Source organism: Platalea leucorodia, assembly GCF_965183815.1.
Source record: "Platalea leucorodia genome assembly, chromosome: 12".
NCBI classification, from domain to species: domain Eukaryota; kingdom Metazoa; phylum Chordata; class Aves; order Pelecaniformes; family Threskiornithidae; genus Platalea; species Platalea leucorodia.
The window spans coordinates 15,440,609-15,459,714 of NC_138834.1; the positions used below are offsets into that span (position 1 = coordinate 15,440,609).

General features: G+C 38.9%; 1 protein-coding gene across 1 annotated transcript in view; it reads right to left on the reverse strand.

Moving 5' to 3' along the window:
* Positions 1-19,106, reverse strand: part of CIT (citron rho-interacting serine/threonine kinase) — a 70,147-nt gene that overhangs the window by 25,885 nt on the left and 25,156 nt on the right. Inside the window, exons 13-23 of the mRNA XM_082325156.1 lie at positions 18,323-18,442; positions 14,604-14,774; positions 14,265-14,324; positions 13,660-13,713; positions 12,346-12,486; positions 11,890-12,015; positions 8,924-9,019; positions 7,050-7,166; positions 6,516-6,625; positions 3,422-3,596; positions 1,805-2,002 (exon numbers count right to left, since the gene is read on the reverse strand). Of these exons, the coding sequence (XP_082181282.1) occupies positions 1,805-2,002; positions 3,422-3,596; positions 6,516-6,625; positions 7,050-7,166; positions 8,924-9,019; positions 11,890-12,015; positions 12,346-12,486; positions 13,660-13,713; positions 14,265-14,324; positions 14,604-14,774; positions 18,323-18,442 (1,368 nt within the window). The remainder of the gene's footprint in view (positions 1-1,804; positions 2,003-3,421; positions 3,597-6,515; positions 6,626-7,049; positions 7,167-8,923; positions 9,020-11,889; positions 12,016-12,345; positions 12,487-13,659; positions 13,714-14,264; positions 14,325-14,603; positions 14,775-18,322; positions 18,443-19,106) is intronic.

Consider the following 19,106-nt stretch of genomic DNA (forward strand, 5'->3'; position numbering starts at 1 on the left):
CATATAAAATAAATACTGCATACAATTTAACGCTTGCAAAGAAAAACTATAAGGAAGTAGTATGCAAGCTATCCCAAACAGCTCTGCCAATCTACCCGAGTCCTACCACAAAGTACCATTTAATCCTGAGCCTCTCTAAAAAGCAGTGATGAAACATAATAATCAATTCTTTGGAAGACAGCATCCAAAGTATGGAAAAGTGCAAACACGTATTTTAAAGAATGCAGTATTGCATGCACCATTTTACCTCCTAATTTACAAGCAAAGCATGACAAAGCAAAAGTTCTTGTTTCAGCCTCATGGCCTCTCTCAAAATTCAAACTGATTTAACAAGTGTCTAATGTCACATGCTATCTGAAAACTTAACAAATGAAAGGTTAGTGCACTCGCACATCCAGCCACCTTTCTTCGTTCAGAACATTTTCCTTGGAGCCAAGAGACTAAACAGGAAAAAAAACTGTTCAGCAGAAGTCAAATATGAGAGCTGAAAAGCTATCTTACCGCACCAGGCAATGTGAAAAATAAAAAAAGTATATTAAAAAATCCGTAACAGAAATACTCCCAAGCCCGCCGAACTGGACTATCTTACAACGGCTGGTCCAAAAGCACTACCATTTTGCCAAATTAACTGAAGCAATAACTGAGTGAACACAGGTCATAAATATTCATCTGGGGGTGTAGGGTAAAGATATCGAGCACATCGCCACGCCCTTGGCAGCGATATCCGTGGTTAAGCAAAGCTTTCAGCTGGGAGGGGACCGCCTCAGTTTTGAGCAAAAGTGATGCCATGTGCTATTCAGTTATGCTTAAGCCTCGATGTTGCTGCTGCACTTTCCCAGCGTGTACCCACATTAGAACAACTCTGAGTGAACGGTTCTGCCATTCATCTTCCCAAAGCATCACCAAAATACAAGCGCCTATCTCAGCTGAGCTCACCGTCCCTTCCGAAAAATAGCAATGGCAGAAATATTCGGAACGGTTCTTTGATCAAATGCCACTGGAGCAAGAGAATGCACATTTTCAACACTTCAAAATAACTGGATCTGAAGGTCATTTAAAACTGCTGCTCCATGGGGGTTAGCTGGTAGCAGGTCACTGCTACTTCTCCACTCGCTCCCCCCACAGCCCTGGGAATCTTTTATGAAGGAAATATTTCTTAGAATCAAGCAGTTTGAAAGCATCTTTTTGTACTCAAGAGACAGCAACCAGCAGCATATGATTTAGAATTCCATTTACTGGGGGGGGGTGGGGGAGGAACTGAACGCCTCACCAGAGACTGCAAGACACACATGACAATTTTTAATTAAATAAGCATTGGAATAAAATTCTGTGCTAACCACACTATTTTCCTAAGAATTTGGGTTCCCCCCCCCAAATACGTATCCTCAAAGCAGGGTAACTGACAGAAAAAAAAATCATCAAAAAACATTTATGATCATCAAGTATTTTCAAACTCATGAGATATTATTTAAATAAGTAAATCACAGAGTAAAACTCCCAAAAATAACAATTTTGTGTGCAACTTTCACTTCATCACAAAAGTAATAATGCTTTTACAAACAATCAATCAGTTTTGGCAGCAATGAACCACTACTTGGAAGCATTCATATGGTTAAAGATAGTGAGACAGACAAAATTTGACATTTTAGCCATTCCTGCCTCTATCAACACAAGGCACAAGTCATATCCTGTTCTGAAAATTAAAAATTAAATAGTATAAATTCATTTTAACTTCTTTATGAAACATGCACTTACATAATTCTAATTTGTATCTATAGTTCATAGTATGAATTTTAGGGCTCACCGTGAGAGCCTGAATCTCTTCCTCTGCCTCAGCTGTGGTCTCCTCTAGTTCAGTTTTGGCTTCGCGGAGCTGATTCTCCAGGGCTGTCCGTGCAGCCTGCAGCCCAGTAATTTGAGATTCCCGCTCCTGGAGCGTCAGCTGCAATTCTGTCAACTGCCTTTTGAGTTCCAGCTTTTGTTCTTCATGCTCTAGGCTAACCTGAAGAAAAAGTAGCATCCAAATCTAAGTTACTAACAAAGAAAACATAGCTAGTGTAATCTCATTTCAGACTTCACTTTAAGATGCCACTGCCACGTCTATCCCAAAAATCACATCTTGACAGATTGCTCAGGTCACTGACAAGTCCAGGACGCAACTTTGTCTACTACCGAAAAACTGCTGGTTTGCTTTGAAAAAGGTTAAAAGCAACCCGGCGTTTTGAAACAACAACAAGTGCCCAAGAGTAGTTCCAGCTGTGACTCCACTATCACATATCAAACGTTGATATAAAAAGCATAAAAGTTGAAGAAGTTTGTGATGAACTTTCTTCGCTGAAATTGAGAATCTTTAAGAATCTTTATATGAGAACTTAGGCATAAACATCAATACTAATCTTTACGTGTACGTAAACATACATTTTGCAATTGACTTTCATATTTCATTTTCCCTTCAGATTCTTTTTAAGGAAACCAACCAGATCATCTGGCTCCGGATTTATTCGAATGGCTTCTGCTGAAGGTTTTCTTGAGGCATACTCAGGGATAAACATGTCATTGCCAGACACGGATAAGATATGAACAAGCAGCAGAACAGATCTCAGTGCTCAAAATCAATTCCAAACCTTAGCACCTTCTTCAGGCTGCCTGCTATCCCAAGCGAATCTGTCTGTTGGCCGTAGATGCGCGACAAGCCTGCCAGCAATCTTACCCTGCTCCCAACCAACTTCTGGTCAAACAAGGACACGTGTTGGTCGTCCAGCCCTCGTAGCCTAAGGCAAGATTTCAGTCTTAGCTGAAAATTAGTGGAGTGAGACTGGAGAAGGTAAAAGAAGATCTGAAGTGGATCCAAACTAGTCGATAGAAAATTAAAAATGAAGCACAGCCCACAAATCTTTAAAAATGCAGATTTTCATATTACTGTAACGTTTGCTTTCCAGAAAACTTGCAAAAAATGTGCACAAAGCAACAGGTCTCCTGTTTCCGTACAGCAATTCTGTGGTGTCCTTTGCTTTCTATTCTGTAGACTCTGAGGCTATGGTTAAGCTGGTCACTGTACATCGCTACTCTAGCTGGAAAACGTCATAAGGATACAGTGTACAAAACCCATGATTCTGAGAAAGCAAGATGATACAAAAGCTCACATTCAGTGAGGCCTAAGAATGACAAATCCTTAATACTTACTTTTATCTCCTGCTAATGAGCAATTTTGATTTTTTTTTTTTTAGGGTTTGGGGTTTGTTTTTTTTTTCCTCCTAGGGGAAAAAAAGTACTGCTAGACCAAACTACATTAATACACCTTAAAATACTATTTTTTATGACACACAGAACTAAAACAACTTAGTTCTTATTCTCACTATAATACTCAAAATGGGGTATGTTCAAGTAAGTTTGTTTGGAGGGATTAAAGCCAAGTTTTCACCTCTCGCAGCCTCGTCTCTAGCTCCAGCAGGCGGTTCTTGTCAGTGTGATCTTGGTGACTCATCTTTTCCAATTGTTCTTCTAATTTTCGATTCTGGGCCTCTAACTTTCCAGCTTGTGTTTCCAAGTAGAACTTCTGTTGTCTGAGCTCTGAAATCATCTCCTCTTGGGCTTTCCTGAGAGGAGAAAGGCACAAGTGACAAACCCAAAACGTCCTTAACATATGTCCTTTCACCGGGGTGAAGTAAGGCATAATGTACTACAAGTTTCCTGTTAAGTACAATAGTTAAGTTCATAGCCTAAATTCTACATCCCAACCAAAAAAAAAAAAAGTCAACTCTTTATTCCTGTCTGCAGAAGATCCGCCTACTAGTGCATTCATCAACATATGCCCAGAGCACTAAAATTCCATGTTTGCAGGTTGCACAGAAAAATTAATCTTGTACATGGTAATCCACAACAATATTTAAGCTACAATTCATTCTTCCCATTTCACCAACTCCTTGTTACATCTTTTTCTATATGAGAAAAATAAATGCTAAGAATAGTCACTTCCACACAATGTATTTCCATGAGATAAGAGAAGCCCTATGGTTTAGGGTTTGGGGGGCCAGTCTGTTGTGGGTTTTTTTTTGTAAGTCGTAATGGACCTAGAACTTGACCTACATTGACACGAAGCTTTGTTGTCTCTGATCAAAGTCAATCTACAAAGTGAACAAAAATAATTACTTATGCTCATAAGAATTTTGAGAGCTGGCAACGATTAATTATTACCCTAAGAATTTGAAATGGATACCTCATAAAAAAAAAAAAAAAAAGAGGAAAAAAAGGTCTTTCTACATTATTTACAATTCCTGGAATCATTTTAGCATGCATTGGAAAATTCTGCGTCATAGTGCGCTTTCTACTTAGAAGTCTCACAAAGCTCTACATATATTAATGAATTAATATTTTAAGCAGTTCACTGTGAGATAAGCTGTTATTAATCCTATCCCAGAGAAATGATGTGGGTTGCCCAAGATCAAATAGGAAGACTTAACAAAACTAAAAATAGAACTTAAGTCTTCTGACTCACATTTCTGTGCATTGCACACAAACCCACCCTTTCACCCTTTCTCTTTTTTTTTTTTTTTTAATTTACCTCTACAGATTATTGCCAGCCAGAACTGTCAAACAGTGTTATTTGGCTTCCTCCTGTTTACTGGGCTATCTTCTCAGGAACCTGATAATCATTAGTTTCCTCAGACACTGATGGAACAAAAGCTAGTAGAGTTCCCCTCTCCTCTGAAGGGTTTAATCACTAGTTCTCCTCTTCAAACACGCTCAGATTAGCTGCAGCTTTTGTGGATTCGAAATACAGCCCAACAACAGATTTATACGTTTTCACAAAATAAGCACAAATTCATTAGCTACCTGCATGCATAATAAAGCAATCTTCTCTTAAAACGTTGTTAATTCTGTACTATCTTCTACGAATCCTGCAAAATTATGTTTCTTGCCAATATGTCTCTCAATAATCTACTCTAAGTCGTATGTTAAAACATTATTTTTTTTTTTTTTCTTATTTTCTATGGATCTCCAGTCAAGTGTCCTGCTCTCAGAGGATGCATCTAGCTCAGCTAAGCTCTTACACTCAGTCCAGCACCAATGACTGCCACATCAGACCTTACATATACTTCCCAGGTACACGGTGAGAAAATACTTCTGTTTTATTCAGACTGACGATAAGTCATGGCTTTTGCTGCCTCAACAAAGTTCCTGGGTGATTAACTGGAGGTCATCTGGAGCACAAGGCAGCACAATTAAATTTCTCAGTTATTTCTGTGAATAGTTTTGGTTGCTCAGGCTAACATAACTTGCCAGATATTTGAAATACAACAAAAATTGGAGCCATTACATATCTGGATGCATAATCGCCACTGAAAAGGAAAAAAACCAAAGCAATTCTTTGCCAAAATTCATCCTTGCTTGATTCTATTCAGTATTATAGGTGAATCTATCCAAGCGCTTCCCACAGAGACACTACCTGACATTGCATCCAGCACTTGACGGACACTGAAAACCTTTCTGCAGACAGCCAAAGCTGGTGAATCTCTTAACTCAGTAAGAGCACATACTACTTTAGGCCTACCTTGCAGGACATAACAAACAATCCGTGCTTTCTCCTACACATGAAGTAGAATGCCTTTGTCACTTACAAAGGAAAAACATCATTATAAGGACAAGGAATCTCAGCTAAAATCCAAAATAAAATAAAGTTCAGGCAGACAAAAAGATCTGACGCAGATTTCCTCTGTGATTAATAAATAAGAATTCACCACAAAAACAACTGCTGATTACACAGCGATTCAAGATGACATTAGACCTTGACCAGTAGGACACCCCAAAAACGCTGAACTATTTCACTGCTCATTGATGAGAACTAAAGAGAGGCTGAAGCCCAGAAGGCAACAGAGATATATGCAAGTGCTATCTGGGTTAGGAAGAAAACAAAATTAATTGAAGCAGCATTCTGAAGCTGGGCTATCTCCTACTTCACATTACTTCTGCCCATGTCAGTAACAAAATATCTCACTCTCGCAATCAGCAATTCAAAAACACGCAGGAAAAACTCTTGGCTTAAAAAAATCTAGTTTTCTTGTCTTCTCACCCATCAGGGCACGATGGAACGTTTGTGAAAGAAAAGTGTTTAATGTTTTCAATTTCAACATCATGTAACTGTCACAGGAATCAAGGAAAATATAAATGTTAGCAATATGTACGATCAAAAAAGGAATATATGCTTCTCCAGAGGTATTTCAGACATTAAAATTATTAGCATTCATTGGTTTGGTAAACCTGCACAAAGCACCAGCCTTAGGAAAGGCTCCAAAGTAAACATTGTAATACAAACCAATTTTCCTAGTCATGTTTGAGGAAACACAAAACAGGCAGTGAACCACAACTATTTGAAGAACAAGCGTATTTTGGCATCACTGAAAAACAAGCAGGGAGCACAGCAGGCCGGCGAAAAAGAACCACTTTTACATGAAGAGAACGGATCTCGCGGAGAACTGTTCAGTAGCGACCAGTACGATAGCAGTTGCTGTACTTACATGTTCCTCTGGGTAAAGAGGCTGCTATTTGCTGCCAGTTTATTGGCCTCAGACAATTCCACTATTCTCTGCTCCAGCGACCTAATCTTTGAATCCATTGCATTGATCATCTGAAAGAGAGCAATGTGCCTTTGAGACTGCACAATAGAAGTGATTATAAAAACAACGTTTAAAAAAAAAAAAGTCTGAACTTTTTCCAGAAACAAAAAAAAGTAAAAGAAAACTGATCAAATGGCCAAAAGAGCATCACAAATGCAACTACTGGAGCTCTTTACAACTGCTTTCTACTTCTTTAATATTAGGAGAAAGCAACCATTACATTATCAATGCACAAAACGATGGGTACGCAGCAAGCTACGTGGCTACTTTTAAGGAAATATTCTTGAAGATTAATTTAATTAGTATTAATTGGTGGATTTCCTCCAGAACAGCTCAGCAGCACTACAAAACCTCAGACATGATTATCTTGCTTGAGATCAGAGTCTCAGAAAGCTGCTCTTAAAATGCTTTGATTTCCAATTCAACTATACATACCGCCTTCTGTTCAGCCAGGACTTTACATTTCTCACGTGCTTCTTCTTCATGTCTTCTGAGCATAGTCTCAAGTGCTTCCTTATCTGCAAGATCTTTCTTCATCTGATTTTCCAACACCTAAATGAAGACATTTCTTTTGTCTAAATTATATCTGTTTCACTGGGTAAAGGGCAAGCAGAAAGAAAATCATCAAGAAAGGTAGAATTTTTTTGAAGCAACTGATCATATCTCAAGCAAAATTAAACCCAAGATGCAATGGCATGAAATCCATGGAGGAGCAAACTCCAAAAAAGAGCACTCCCTCCATTATCTCTGAAGACTGAATTTAATGATGAAATTTTATGAAGACATGGAAATACTGTAGATTTTTTTTAATTATTAAGTCATATAAACTGTGTTCAGGAAATATTCCAGACTAATGCAACAGAAACCAGAAAAACTCTATACCCCGCTATGTACGGTAGGGGAAGCAAGGAAGCGCACATCCTTTGGCTGCCCTACCAATATGGCTCACAGAAGTCATCTCTAAGTTCCCTAAGTACGCATGAGAAGGCAACTGAGACCCCGTGAATTCTTCAAGTCGGAGACACCAAATGAAACAGCTAAGGAAAAGATTTCTTTTTGTGGCACCAATACCTGTCATTAGGAACAGGACTAAAATAACTAATTGTTACGTTTTTTTTAAAATGCATGTTATGTATGTATGTCCGGAGCTTTAAATCAGTTGTTAAACTGAAGGTCATTTCCTTCAAAGACAAGTTTTCAAAGGCACAAAGTCTGGACATCACAGGGTATTTTTTATGGCTCCAGTTACGAACGTCCCATGTCCTCTTTCATCCCTTTGAACCTTTTTCACCTGGCTTCCTGATTCCTCCTACTAAACCCTGTATCATATGTCCCCGTAATACACTGGCTCTCTTTTTCGTTTAATTCTTTTTCCAATTCCTATCCTCTTTTCCAGTTTTTATGTCACCACTTCTCCTCTCCCAACATCTGCCTCTGATCTCCCTGCTTTCTATCGCTCTCCTCTCGTTACTGATTACCACATGCTCTGGGCTTCCAGGAAACCTTCTCACTTCTCTTCTTTTCCTTCCTATTTCTCCCATAGAAATTCCTTCTCTCCTCTTAAATACTACATCCTCTCACATTTAAGCTGAAATGTAGAATTAAAGCCCTAGGTAAACGTGCTAGATAAACATTGCTGAAAACAGATTATGCTTAGTAGAAACAAAGATGCTTACAAAATGCATTTACTGGCTGACGTACCGCAGGTTCTTTAGAAAAATCCTTAGCCAGTACACATACTCCTGTTTCCCAATTTGTTTTTCCTAATTTTAGATGGTGTCTATGATTCTATTTCTAACTGTTTGTTAAAGTCTTATGCTACCCTGGAAAAGACAAAAACAAAGTGGGTGGTTTCTGTGGCTTCTTGGCAGATGTTACAGCTCCAAGAAGATGGAATTTCGGAAATGCTCTAGTATTTGCCGAATTTAAAATTTGCAGGTAGGCTGTGTGAATACTCTTAGAAAATCACCAGTAGGAACTGAAAGCTTTTTCAGGATGTGAGATCCAATAGCATTAAGTAAGTATTATTTAGTCAGTAATAGTCAAACTACAATCAACAACTGCCTGCCTATAGTTCTGACTTCAAATGCCACCTCTTTTAGTGCAGTGCTAAGGACAGATAAGGTCCAATGGCACGGACGAGAAGAAAAACGTATTCAGATTCCACCAAGCTCTCTGAACATTTCAGTAGGGGTAAGCAAGAAGGCAACTCATAAGACAAAGCAATCAGAGCCTAAAGGCAACTGTTTTTCCCTGAACTCATTCTACCCACAAAAGCTTGTAGGAAGGTGATAAGAAGATATTTTTACTTTGAGTTTTTCCTCGTAGAATTGTTCCTTCTGTTTCAGCTGCAACTCCAGATGTTGTGCTGCGATCTGAGCCTCACGATGCTTTTCTTCCAGCTCCTAAAAGCAGAGATTCATATTCAGACACAAAAAATAGTAGGTGCTGTGTGTGTGTGTTACACAGGTATCAAACACTCATTCATTCTCTTTTGTAAGGCTTCACACTATAAAAATCCCAAGACCACGGCTGTCATAGTAAAAAAAAAAACATTATGAGAGCCGCGCAGTTTTAAGCTTTGCATATTGCTGCTGACCCAGCTACTGTAGAGCAGATACACTGCTAAAGACAAAGATTTCTACTTCCGTGGTAAGAATTTCCATTTCCCAGTAAATATTCCCAAAGATGGGCCAAGGATGGCTTGTGAAAACAAGCAGTTACAAACACTTCATAGCTGCAGTGGCATCACAGGAAGTGCAGATCTATTTTTAACAAGGTCTCTCACTTGTTTTCTCACAGAAGACCTCAATAACGGGGCACTGCTGTCTGTGCTTTTCATTCTACATTCATAGAGTGGGAATAGAATTTACTTTGCTATATTCCTCAGATGAATGTTGTCAGAATAACTATAAATTGCTTGGAAAATGTAAAGTGCAGGATGCAATATATATGGTAGAACATGCCAGAATATTTTTAACCTCCTTACTTCACATCAGATAGTTTGAGCCCTGCACAGTAAGGACTTAAATAATTTTGTAGCTCAGAAGTTAGCTATTTCTGCTGTCTGACTATATTCTCCAGGATATATCTATAATCGCCTTTCAACAGGACACCTCACAAGAGTTGAGCTTAGAACTTCATGCTCGTTCATTGTCCTATTTGCCATTCCAACAGTTTCCTTCGAACAAGAGGCAGATCCAGGTCTGTCGTTCACTACCACTGGACCGACTCTCGCACAGCCAGTTCAGGCTTTGGGATGCACGCAGGCCCACTCTCTGCCTTCGTTACTGCATAGCACAGGAGAATTTCCTGATATTTCTACTTTAGCTCTTTTCACATTCTCTTTTCAGATCTTCCTCATCTTGAAAACATATGAAGACTTTTTTGCTCCAGTAATTGCAGTAGACCTATTTTTCCAGAAGTGAGAATCAAAGAGGAGGTTCACCAAAAGTAGGTCATCTACAGTGCCTCGTACCCAACACTTCTGCAAGGAATGGAGATTGCTGCTTTTTGCAATTGAAATATGTCTCCCAGCAACAAGAGGGACAACTCACCTCCCCCAGAAGCCCACACGTTTCAGGTCCTGGCAGAGAATCAGACAATCAGATCAGCAGCAGCTTCAAAGCTACCAGCATCAGACTGCTCATATTGTAGCAGAAGCTTCACCAGTTTCTGCAGTGGCACTTAACAGCCAGTGTGGGCTTAAAAAGGTAATCTCTTACCATTCCAGTTCGCACTTACTGTTCTCTATGTAGCGCTAACTTTGTTATTAGCATCGTAGCAATGAGCTACACTTTCAAACAGTAATAAGCATCTTCTCTAATTTGTTTCTTACTTCTTATCCAGTTCTCTACAGGCAGATCAGGAGGTACTTCTCAGGTACTGCTGGATGAGTGTACATGAAACCAGCGCCTTTATTCAACAATTTCCACCTTATTCTATGCAATTCTGTATCTTCAGCTCCCTTCCTTCCTACCTTTCTATACCAGGAAAAGTCAAAAGTGTTTGAAGAGATCAACTTGAGGGAACAAACGGGGTAGAAATGGAGAAAAAAAGACAACGGTTACCCTGTGCTCCCAGATCAGAGCTGCAAGGGACTAGGAAAGGCTCTGTAGGATTATTTCTTCAATGCCTGCTTGACTTTTTTATAAAATACTTCTGTGCCTCTCCAACATTCTGTCAGAACTCCATGGAAACTATCTATAAGAAGAGCTAAACATATCCCATGGTGTAAAACAATTAGTCGATATTTCTGCATTCCCTTCCAGTTTTTCCTCCACAGAGAACGTAATCAGCACCAAGGAACAATCCCCAAATACACACACGAGGCTTATGAAACAATTCAAAGTTTTACACTATTTCTAAACATAAAGTTGGCTCTGGGCTCAGTAAAACCATAGTCTCCCACTCACCATGCACTCATGTTATCAAAACAATTTGAAAGAAACAGCACTACTAAAGAACTGATTCTACCTTTTCTTGAGAGCGCTCAGGCGTTCTGATGCTAAAGTCTACATGTGCAGCGATTACCCAGAACAAGTATGGGTCATCTGTTGACTCCAAATACGGTTATTTATACACTTCCATTTGGCCTTCCTCAGGGTTATCTATGCTCAGGATCGCTACCAATAACACGTAATCTTTATTTCCTTGTCATATTGGCAACACAGAAAGAGAACTCATGTGAAACACAAACCTCTGCTTGGTTCGCTGTAGACTGGCGTACCAACTCGCTACAAAGATTTAATACGTTGAACAAGGAGAGAAACAAGAAATTGCCAACAGAGAAGGTATGTGGGTGAAAATGGATTCCTGACAAATATTATCTTTGGAGACGAACAGTTTAGATGACTAATTTCTCTCTGCTTCAAAATGTAAGCATTTCAAGTAGATCTGACCTCTAAATTCCTTTGCAATTTAGTTTAAAAGCTAGGTATCAATGTTTTTGTTGTTGCAGTATCCTGTCCTGAGAAAGTTTTATTTCTGAAATAATCGTTAGGTAATGAATTTAAAGTTGACTTAAACGTGCTCCCAGTGAGACAACTAAAATTTTAAAATAGGATTACGGCTAAAGGTACAGGAGTGAGTTTGTAACTAAAGGTGCAAACAGAATTTGAGCGCTTAAGCTTTCTCCAGTATGACTGGTACCAGAAACAAATCCCTTTATTCAACAATTTCCACCTTATTCAGTTCAATTCTATGTCTTCTGTTCCTTTCCTACCCCTTTCTTACAAACTCTTACCCTTTATCTTTCATTTTCACCTCTGCTCACCAGAATTTTTTCTGCCATCTGTTGAATCTGTTGAGATTTAGTTTGAATATCTTCCTTTAGCCGGTTTTCTCTTCGTTCCACAGTCTCTAATCTCTTCACCTGATTCTCCAGAGAATGGCGCCGTTCCTGTAGAGCAATTATTAACTGCCATTTAGGCTAACCAACTCTGCATTATCACAAAGCAATGAGTACTTTCTAGAAAAAGTCAGCTGAAGCAGTCAATATGTGATTGTCTTTCATATTTGAAATCCTCATCATGCCTCAAATCCCGTATGCTAACCACATGTCCTTATTGACTCCTCATGGAAAATAAAAAGCCTCTCGGTTTTCTTCAAAGAAACACATGCTTTTTAATTAAAAATGGATTCATGTCTAACATCACTTTCCCATGAATAGTTACTAAACTGAGACACACCCCAATAACTAATTTCCTCTAGATAGACATTCTCCACTCACCTCCGCTTCAAGCAATTTCTTCTTCATGCTTTCATTAGAATCTTCCCGATTCTGCAGTTTCTCTAACTCCTTCTCAGCTCTCTCCTTTGCTTGACGGATATTCTGAAGAAGTTCAGTTGCCTCTGAGCTAGCTTTCACAGCCTAACGGTCCAAAGGGAAAAAAAAAAAGTAAAAAAAGGTATTATAAGAAAAAAACCACACACAAAAACTTGGTATGTGAAAAAGTTCATAACCTCGAGATGGGCAACATTCTGAACAAAATTGCTACAGAACTTTGGCCTAGCAGTGTCAAATTAAGACAACGTACAAACATGTGCAGGAACCCAAATTCTAAGTCCTATTACATAATTCTTTTCCGTTTCACAAAAAACTGAAAATCCAGGAGATCTACATGTTTGTCTTGCTGTACCGCGAGTTTCTAATTGTCTCTACGTACTGAAAGTAAAGTCTACCCCCAAATTCAGCTCAAGTTCTTGGAAAGAACTCACAAAATACTGTTACTAAAACACCAGGGCAATAACCTATTGGCCTACAGATAATTCCTTAGAATTAACAAAAGGAGAAAAGGGGAGGGAGGACTAAAACATGACTGTTTTGCAATATTAGAAGTACTATTTCTACATAGTTTTGGCCTCCTATTCATATTCTAGATCGCTAACCCTTGAAAAAGCCCTCTCTCAGCAGGTGCCAAGTTTGAAAAGCGGATTACGATGACAACCCCTTTCTTTTCTGCTGAAAGATCCCAATAAGAGAAGTTCCCCTGCTGTCCTTACAGTGCCTTCTTAAGTGACAGACTGACCACAACTGCAAACAGGAGATATTATGCGCTTCCTTCAGCTTACATTGCTAAGGTATTTTAATTCTGTTGTGAATCCTTATCATTCAACATTTTTACTGTGAATAACTGAACTAGAAAGTGATTTTGCAATTCAAACAGAGTATACTGGGAGACTAAACCAAGTCCAACATGTATTTTACTAGTGAGTTAAAAACATCTGAACCGTCTTCAGAAGCAAGGGACCAGTGCATTGCATACGGCCTACCCAAACTGGCCTTTTAATTAGAATTTCTCTACACTACTCCAGTTCTGACTCAGTTTCATTTGTAAAAATAAACACTGTTGACATGTCTCAAGAGCCAAAAGCATATTGAGAACACCAATGCTTTCAGATACCAGTTCCCTCCCCCTTTTCCTCATCCCCCATGCTATGACTAATTCTATTTTTGAGAATAAAACAAAGTGCATCCCTCCTCTGTGCTAAGGTTTCACTGAAAAATCTTGTGAAAGATTCACTTTCACCACCCAGACATTACCTTTGTCAGCTTTTCCTGCAGCTCCTGGATTTTGGCCTGCTGCTCTGTATTGATCTACAGTTAAATAAAAAGATGGGGGGAAAGAGTGTCATAAAACCAAAAAGGAAAAAATGCTCTCTACTTATGATACCACATTTATTTTAATTCACTTCCCAAAAATCTTTGTTTCTCTATACGAATTCCAATACACTAAAATGCTCCTTGGCAAATCTACTCCCATTTTACTAACGACTGGATGAGTTCATATTTGAGTCACCAAATAGATTGTTCAGTGTGAGAACATTCAGAGTTTTTTTATTTTTCATTTGCTATTCTTTATTCATAAATAAAACCCTTATGTATCACTAACCTAACTCCAAACTCAGATTACACATAATGGCCTGTCTTCGCCTAGCTTCTGAACACAATCCATTAACAGGATATCCAGACGATCAAATCAGAAAGAACAGTGAATTGCGCCAAGAAAAAGATTTAAAAAAATAAATAAATAAAATAGGGAGGGATGTGAGGCTGTGCGTGCCATTGACTAGCCACAGACACTCCTGGCTTCTGTGCATAACATGAAAGATTCAGGAAGCCAACTCCAGGACACTGAAGCAACATACCTTCTCCAATTTGGAATACAACTCTCCTGCTTCATTTTTTCCTTGATCTTTAACCTGTAACTTAAATATAAAATATATAAAAGTCTCAGGAAAAGTTGTAGTACACTGGTCTTCTATCCAGTCATCGACACATGTAATTTAAACACAAGAGCTACACAAGGTATAAATTACATTATTTCAAGCGCACAATTGAAAGCCATTTTGTATTAGTTGTACAAACCACGCTAATCTCTAGAGGACACACACACAACACAGAACTCCTGTGTGTGTGTGCGTGTGTAAAAGAGCACTAGAAATTCAAGCAAGCATCAGTCCCCTCTCCCGTGAAGCCTAAGCTACCTTTTGCAATTTGTTGTGACATTCAGTAGCTTTACGTTTGAATTCTTCAGCTGCCAGTCGGGACTCTCTCAACTCCGATTCATAAAGATCACTACGCCTGCGAGCTGAAATAAGATCCTCTTCTAATTGATTCATCATCAACCTCATTTCTTCTACTTGAGCTTGATATTCCTGTAGTTGTGGTGGAAGGGAAGGAAAAGGTATTATATTTTAGAGGCAACAGGGGAAATACTTGGAGCAGCAGATCCCAGAATACTGATTGCAGGCAAGAGGCGCATTTAAGAACATGTGGAAGAAAAGTAAAGTACAAAATAAAACATTAAGAGCTAAATAAAATAACATATCCATGGTGTTCTGGTTTGAGGCTTGCCATTTTCAAGTCAATACCTTATAAAAGACAACACATTGACTTTTTGAGAGTGGCTTCGCTGCAGAAACACATACATACATCTACATACAAATGATAAAAATTGCTTACGTTTCTAATTTCTGAAACAGAAATGTGCCTTTGAGTTGATGTCTCTACCAAATGCCCAGATGCTCCCTCAAGATATATTTTCTCAGGCTGATAACATGACAACTACCACAGATCTGCACAGCTTGGGTAAAAGGAAAGGAGGAGAAGCAGAGGGGTAGCATACTGTGGCTTCTAGCCATCAGTTATTTTCTCCTGACAGAGTTAAAAAGGATCATATTGCTCTGTATGGGAGACAACCTAAAATCAAATCTAAACTTAGAAAAAACTGTCTAAAAATCACATTGCCCATAAAAGATATTTGCCTATATCGGCAGAAATAATGATTCCCCATGCAGGACACTACAAGATAGGGCATTTGGAGGGGGAAGGTGGGAGAAGAAAAGAACATTTGAAGTGACTGTCTCAATGTGACTGGGTGCTCAAACTGAGACTAGCTCGTGAGATTGCTTCCCGTATCTTTACTGGAAGAAAAAGAATTTGATAATGTTTATTTAGCATTTACTAAGTCCTGTAAGTATACGTTTTATAAAATTACTCTAAACAAAAAAAACCCAAAACCAAAGTATTTTTTATGAAGCTGAGAAGAAGTAGAAAACATGCACATCAAGAGCTAGGAAAAAAGATTATGAAGGACTGACAGTGGGGGAGTCTATCTTTCTTTCCATTTTAATATCTTACAATACACCTGACTACCCCCATATTCAAGAGAGTAACTGTCTCATGACAAAATCAGGTTTGTCATCACTCCTTCCAGACAGCCAGCTGTCTTTAGTTAGACGAGTGATTGCATGAACACTGACCCTCCTGCCAGCCTGTGATTCTCTAGCAACATGGAGAGCTCACGCAGATACTTAAAGAAGCTGGGCCTTTAACAGATTGCTTTACTCTCCGTTACGGGGAGCATGGCAGAATGGCCCCTTGGTTTGTAATCCCCAAATGGGTTCTCCAGTTTGTGAGGCAGACGGGGACCTGCTCTTTCCGGTTAGTCTCTCTACGGATGATCTTATTTTCTTGCTGGAAAGAATTAGAGCCTTTTTATAAGTGAGCATACATTAACTCAAATATTCGTTTCATACAAACATATTTGTGAATAAGAAAAGGCAGAATGGCTTGAAGGAGTACATGTTCTGCTCAGAAACCATATTTGTTAAGCCTTCCTAAAATACTCAGCTTTCATATCAGCAAACACTTGAACGAAGAATTACAGGTATCGCTACAGCTGCCACTGTGAAAATGAGTGTTTGGGAAGGGGGGAGAACGGGGAGGGAGAAAAGAAGGAAGAAGAGATAATTAGTAATGTTTCAGTTTTTCTTGTTTCTGGACGTTTGCAAGACTATCTTTGAATAAATCTGATGGTCAGGTCAGAGGAACAGGCCGCATCACTCAAGGCGACACAGAACGATGCCTCTTGCATATGCATTGGTCATAGGTTTAAAACTATCAAGATGTACTTAAGCGCTTATTAACGGACAGGCAAAGCTCCGGGCATATACCTGAAGCAAACCACATCAGGGTAGCTGCATACAAATGAGTGGGCGTTTCAAAAAAAATATAGATTCTGATTTGCTACAAGTTCATCCATTCATGTGGGCCTTCATCAAGTAACGACCAGAACACAGGTTTGGTTAAAACAAAACAGAACAAAAAACCCCAAACAACAAAACAAAAAGCAAACACACAGCCCAAACAAAAAACCCAAACCAAACACAAACCCGCCATGTTCTTCTAGTCAAGTACCGGGGGTTAAGTTGAACCTACAGTCTTGCCCTGAAAACACCAAATACCTAATTATTGGGTTTTGAAGATTCTGATTCACTGTTAATTTTACTTGTTCTCTCTCAAGCTTCAGGTTTTCAACAGCAAAACTCTAAGGGCCTCCTCCATCTCACCTCCCAGTTCCCTCTGACTTAAAAATAATGATCCAAGCCTGTAATGGCTAAGATCCACCTGCTGGTGTGAGTCAGCAAAAACATCTCTGCACATTCTGTTGCCGTGCTCTTGCACATGAGTTTCAGACAGCTCAGAAGACCACCCCAGACATGAAAGTCAGCGGGATATTACAAATTCATTTGTTGACCTAAGCAGCATTTTTATGTCATTGCGAATCTTCACAAGCCAGATTAAAATATTCTGGGACAAAATATTTGATTAAAAACTATCTGCATTATTTCTCCTCTGTTACTAAGAATCTATTGATATTTATCGTCACCAAAAACGTTCCACATTTCAATATCTAAAAGCAACTTTGCTAACAAAGCACCAGAACACAGAGCAATGAGCTTTAGAGCCCTTCTATTACATAAAACCACCACCCAGAAGAATGCTGTAGAAGCCTACGGAGGCCTGCTACATCCACAGGGCTGGTTTTGCATTTCATTACTTTTTACATAAGAGCTGCTCATGTCTGGAGGATTATTACCAAGGTTTCTGGGCTTCCTTGTCTCAAACACTATGAAATTAGTCAGTTAATGTTTGTAAAGTGCTTTGAAGATGAAAAAAAACAGATAACTGCAAAGAATTGTTTGAACGCCACAGCAAATTTCCATTTCTTTTTCTCAATACAATATGTTGCTATTGATTAATAAAACTGAATGGGTTCTATCTTGTAGACCGTTTTAAATCCTAAAAATGTCCACATTTGTCACCATATTTTCATTTCATTTTGACCTTCTTTTTCCTTATGAACAACCATATAGATTAAGGAATTTTCAACATTCTACTGGTGGAAAAAAATTATGAATATCTACTTTGCAAATAGATTAAATTAGGAGAAGAACAGTTAGGCAACACAGATTCTATTTTGAAAGACTACTAAGCATTTTAAATGGCCAGATAAGAAAAAAAAACCAACGCAAAACTAAGGCTAGCTCAGTTTTCTCCCAGGTGAAGATTCATGAACTTGTGAAATTTGTATAGCTTGGCCATTTAAAATGGACAGTTCATTTCTAATGCAGCATATTACTAAAGCATTGCAACCTTCTCCTAAGCTGGTTTTATAGACAAAGTACTTTCAGGACTAGGAAAAGAAAAACTTGAACTTTGGAGTTTGTGCTTACTTGCAATGTAGACAAAAGCGTGATTTTGTTGCTTCCCATTTTGTTTAAGAAACCATGTGAAAACACACAGATTGGGAGTCATCACAGCCTACCAACATAAAACGTAATCCTGGCAACAGAGCTAGAATATGCCAAGAACGCCTATTTGTGGATAGCCACTCTGCTCCCCGAAGAAGCAGGTATACCTGTTCTTTGATCTCTTGCAGTTTTCGGCTTTGCTCTCTGATATCATGAAGTAGCTGTAGTGCCTTATCATCTTCCTGAGACACCTCCATCCGTGCCTGCTCCAGGCTTCGCTTTAAGCTCTGCAGAAAGCAAAGTGTTCAATACATAGTCTTTGGGTTTTCAGATGGCTGTATAATACAGATCTTTAGCTACACAAATGCCTGCTTGACTGCAGCGAGGCATCAAAAAGAATCGAGGCACCCATGATGGAACCCTAAAGAAATTCATGGCCAGTGCTGCTTCCATCTGGATAGAAGCAGCCCATTTCACAAATACCATTTCCTACACTGAAATCTTAGTTCAAATCTCTACTTCCTCACGTCAGGTTTAGGACAAAAACCAAACAGAGATCACAAAAGGCATCCATTATTGACAGCATTTATCTATATTTCATCTAGCACTATTAATTCACAACCTAGATACAATCCTTCAACTTCACGTTACTAACAAGCCTATTCATTTTTCTTGTTGCTGTTAAGGAAGTTAAATCCTTTAATCATCGTTAACCTTCTACAAAGACCAGAAGAGCTGCTTCTGTATCTCACCACATACCTTACCTGCAAATCTGGGCAGACCAGTGGTCCTCCTATCAACTACATACTATTCTTCAACAGAAAGGTACAAACTTCATTTTATTTATTTACCTAGTAGCATCTGGTATAGGAAAATCACTCAGCCCCGTTTTAAGATATGCTTCCCAACAAACAAACCATCAGAAATGCTTTTCAATTCTCTGAAACAGAG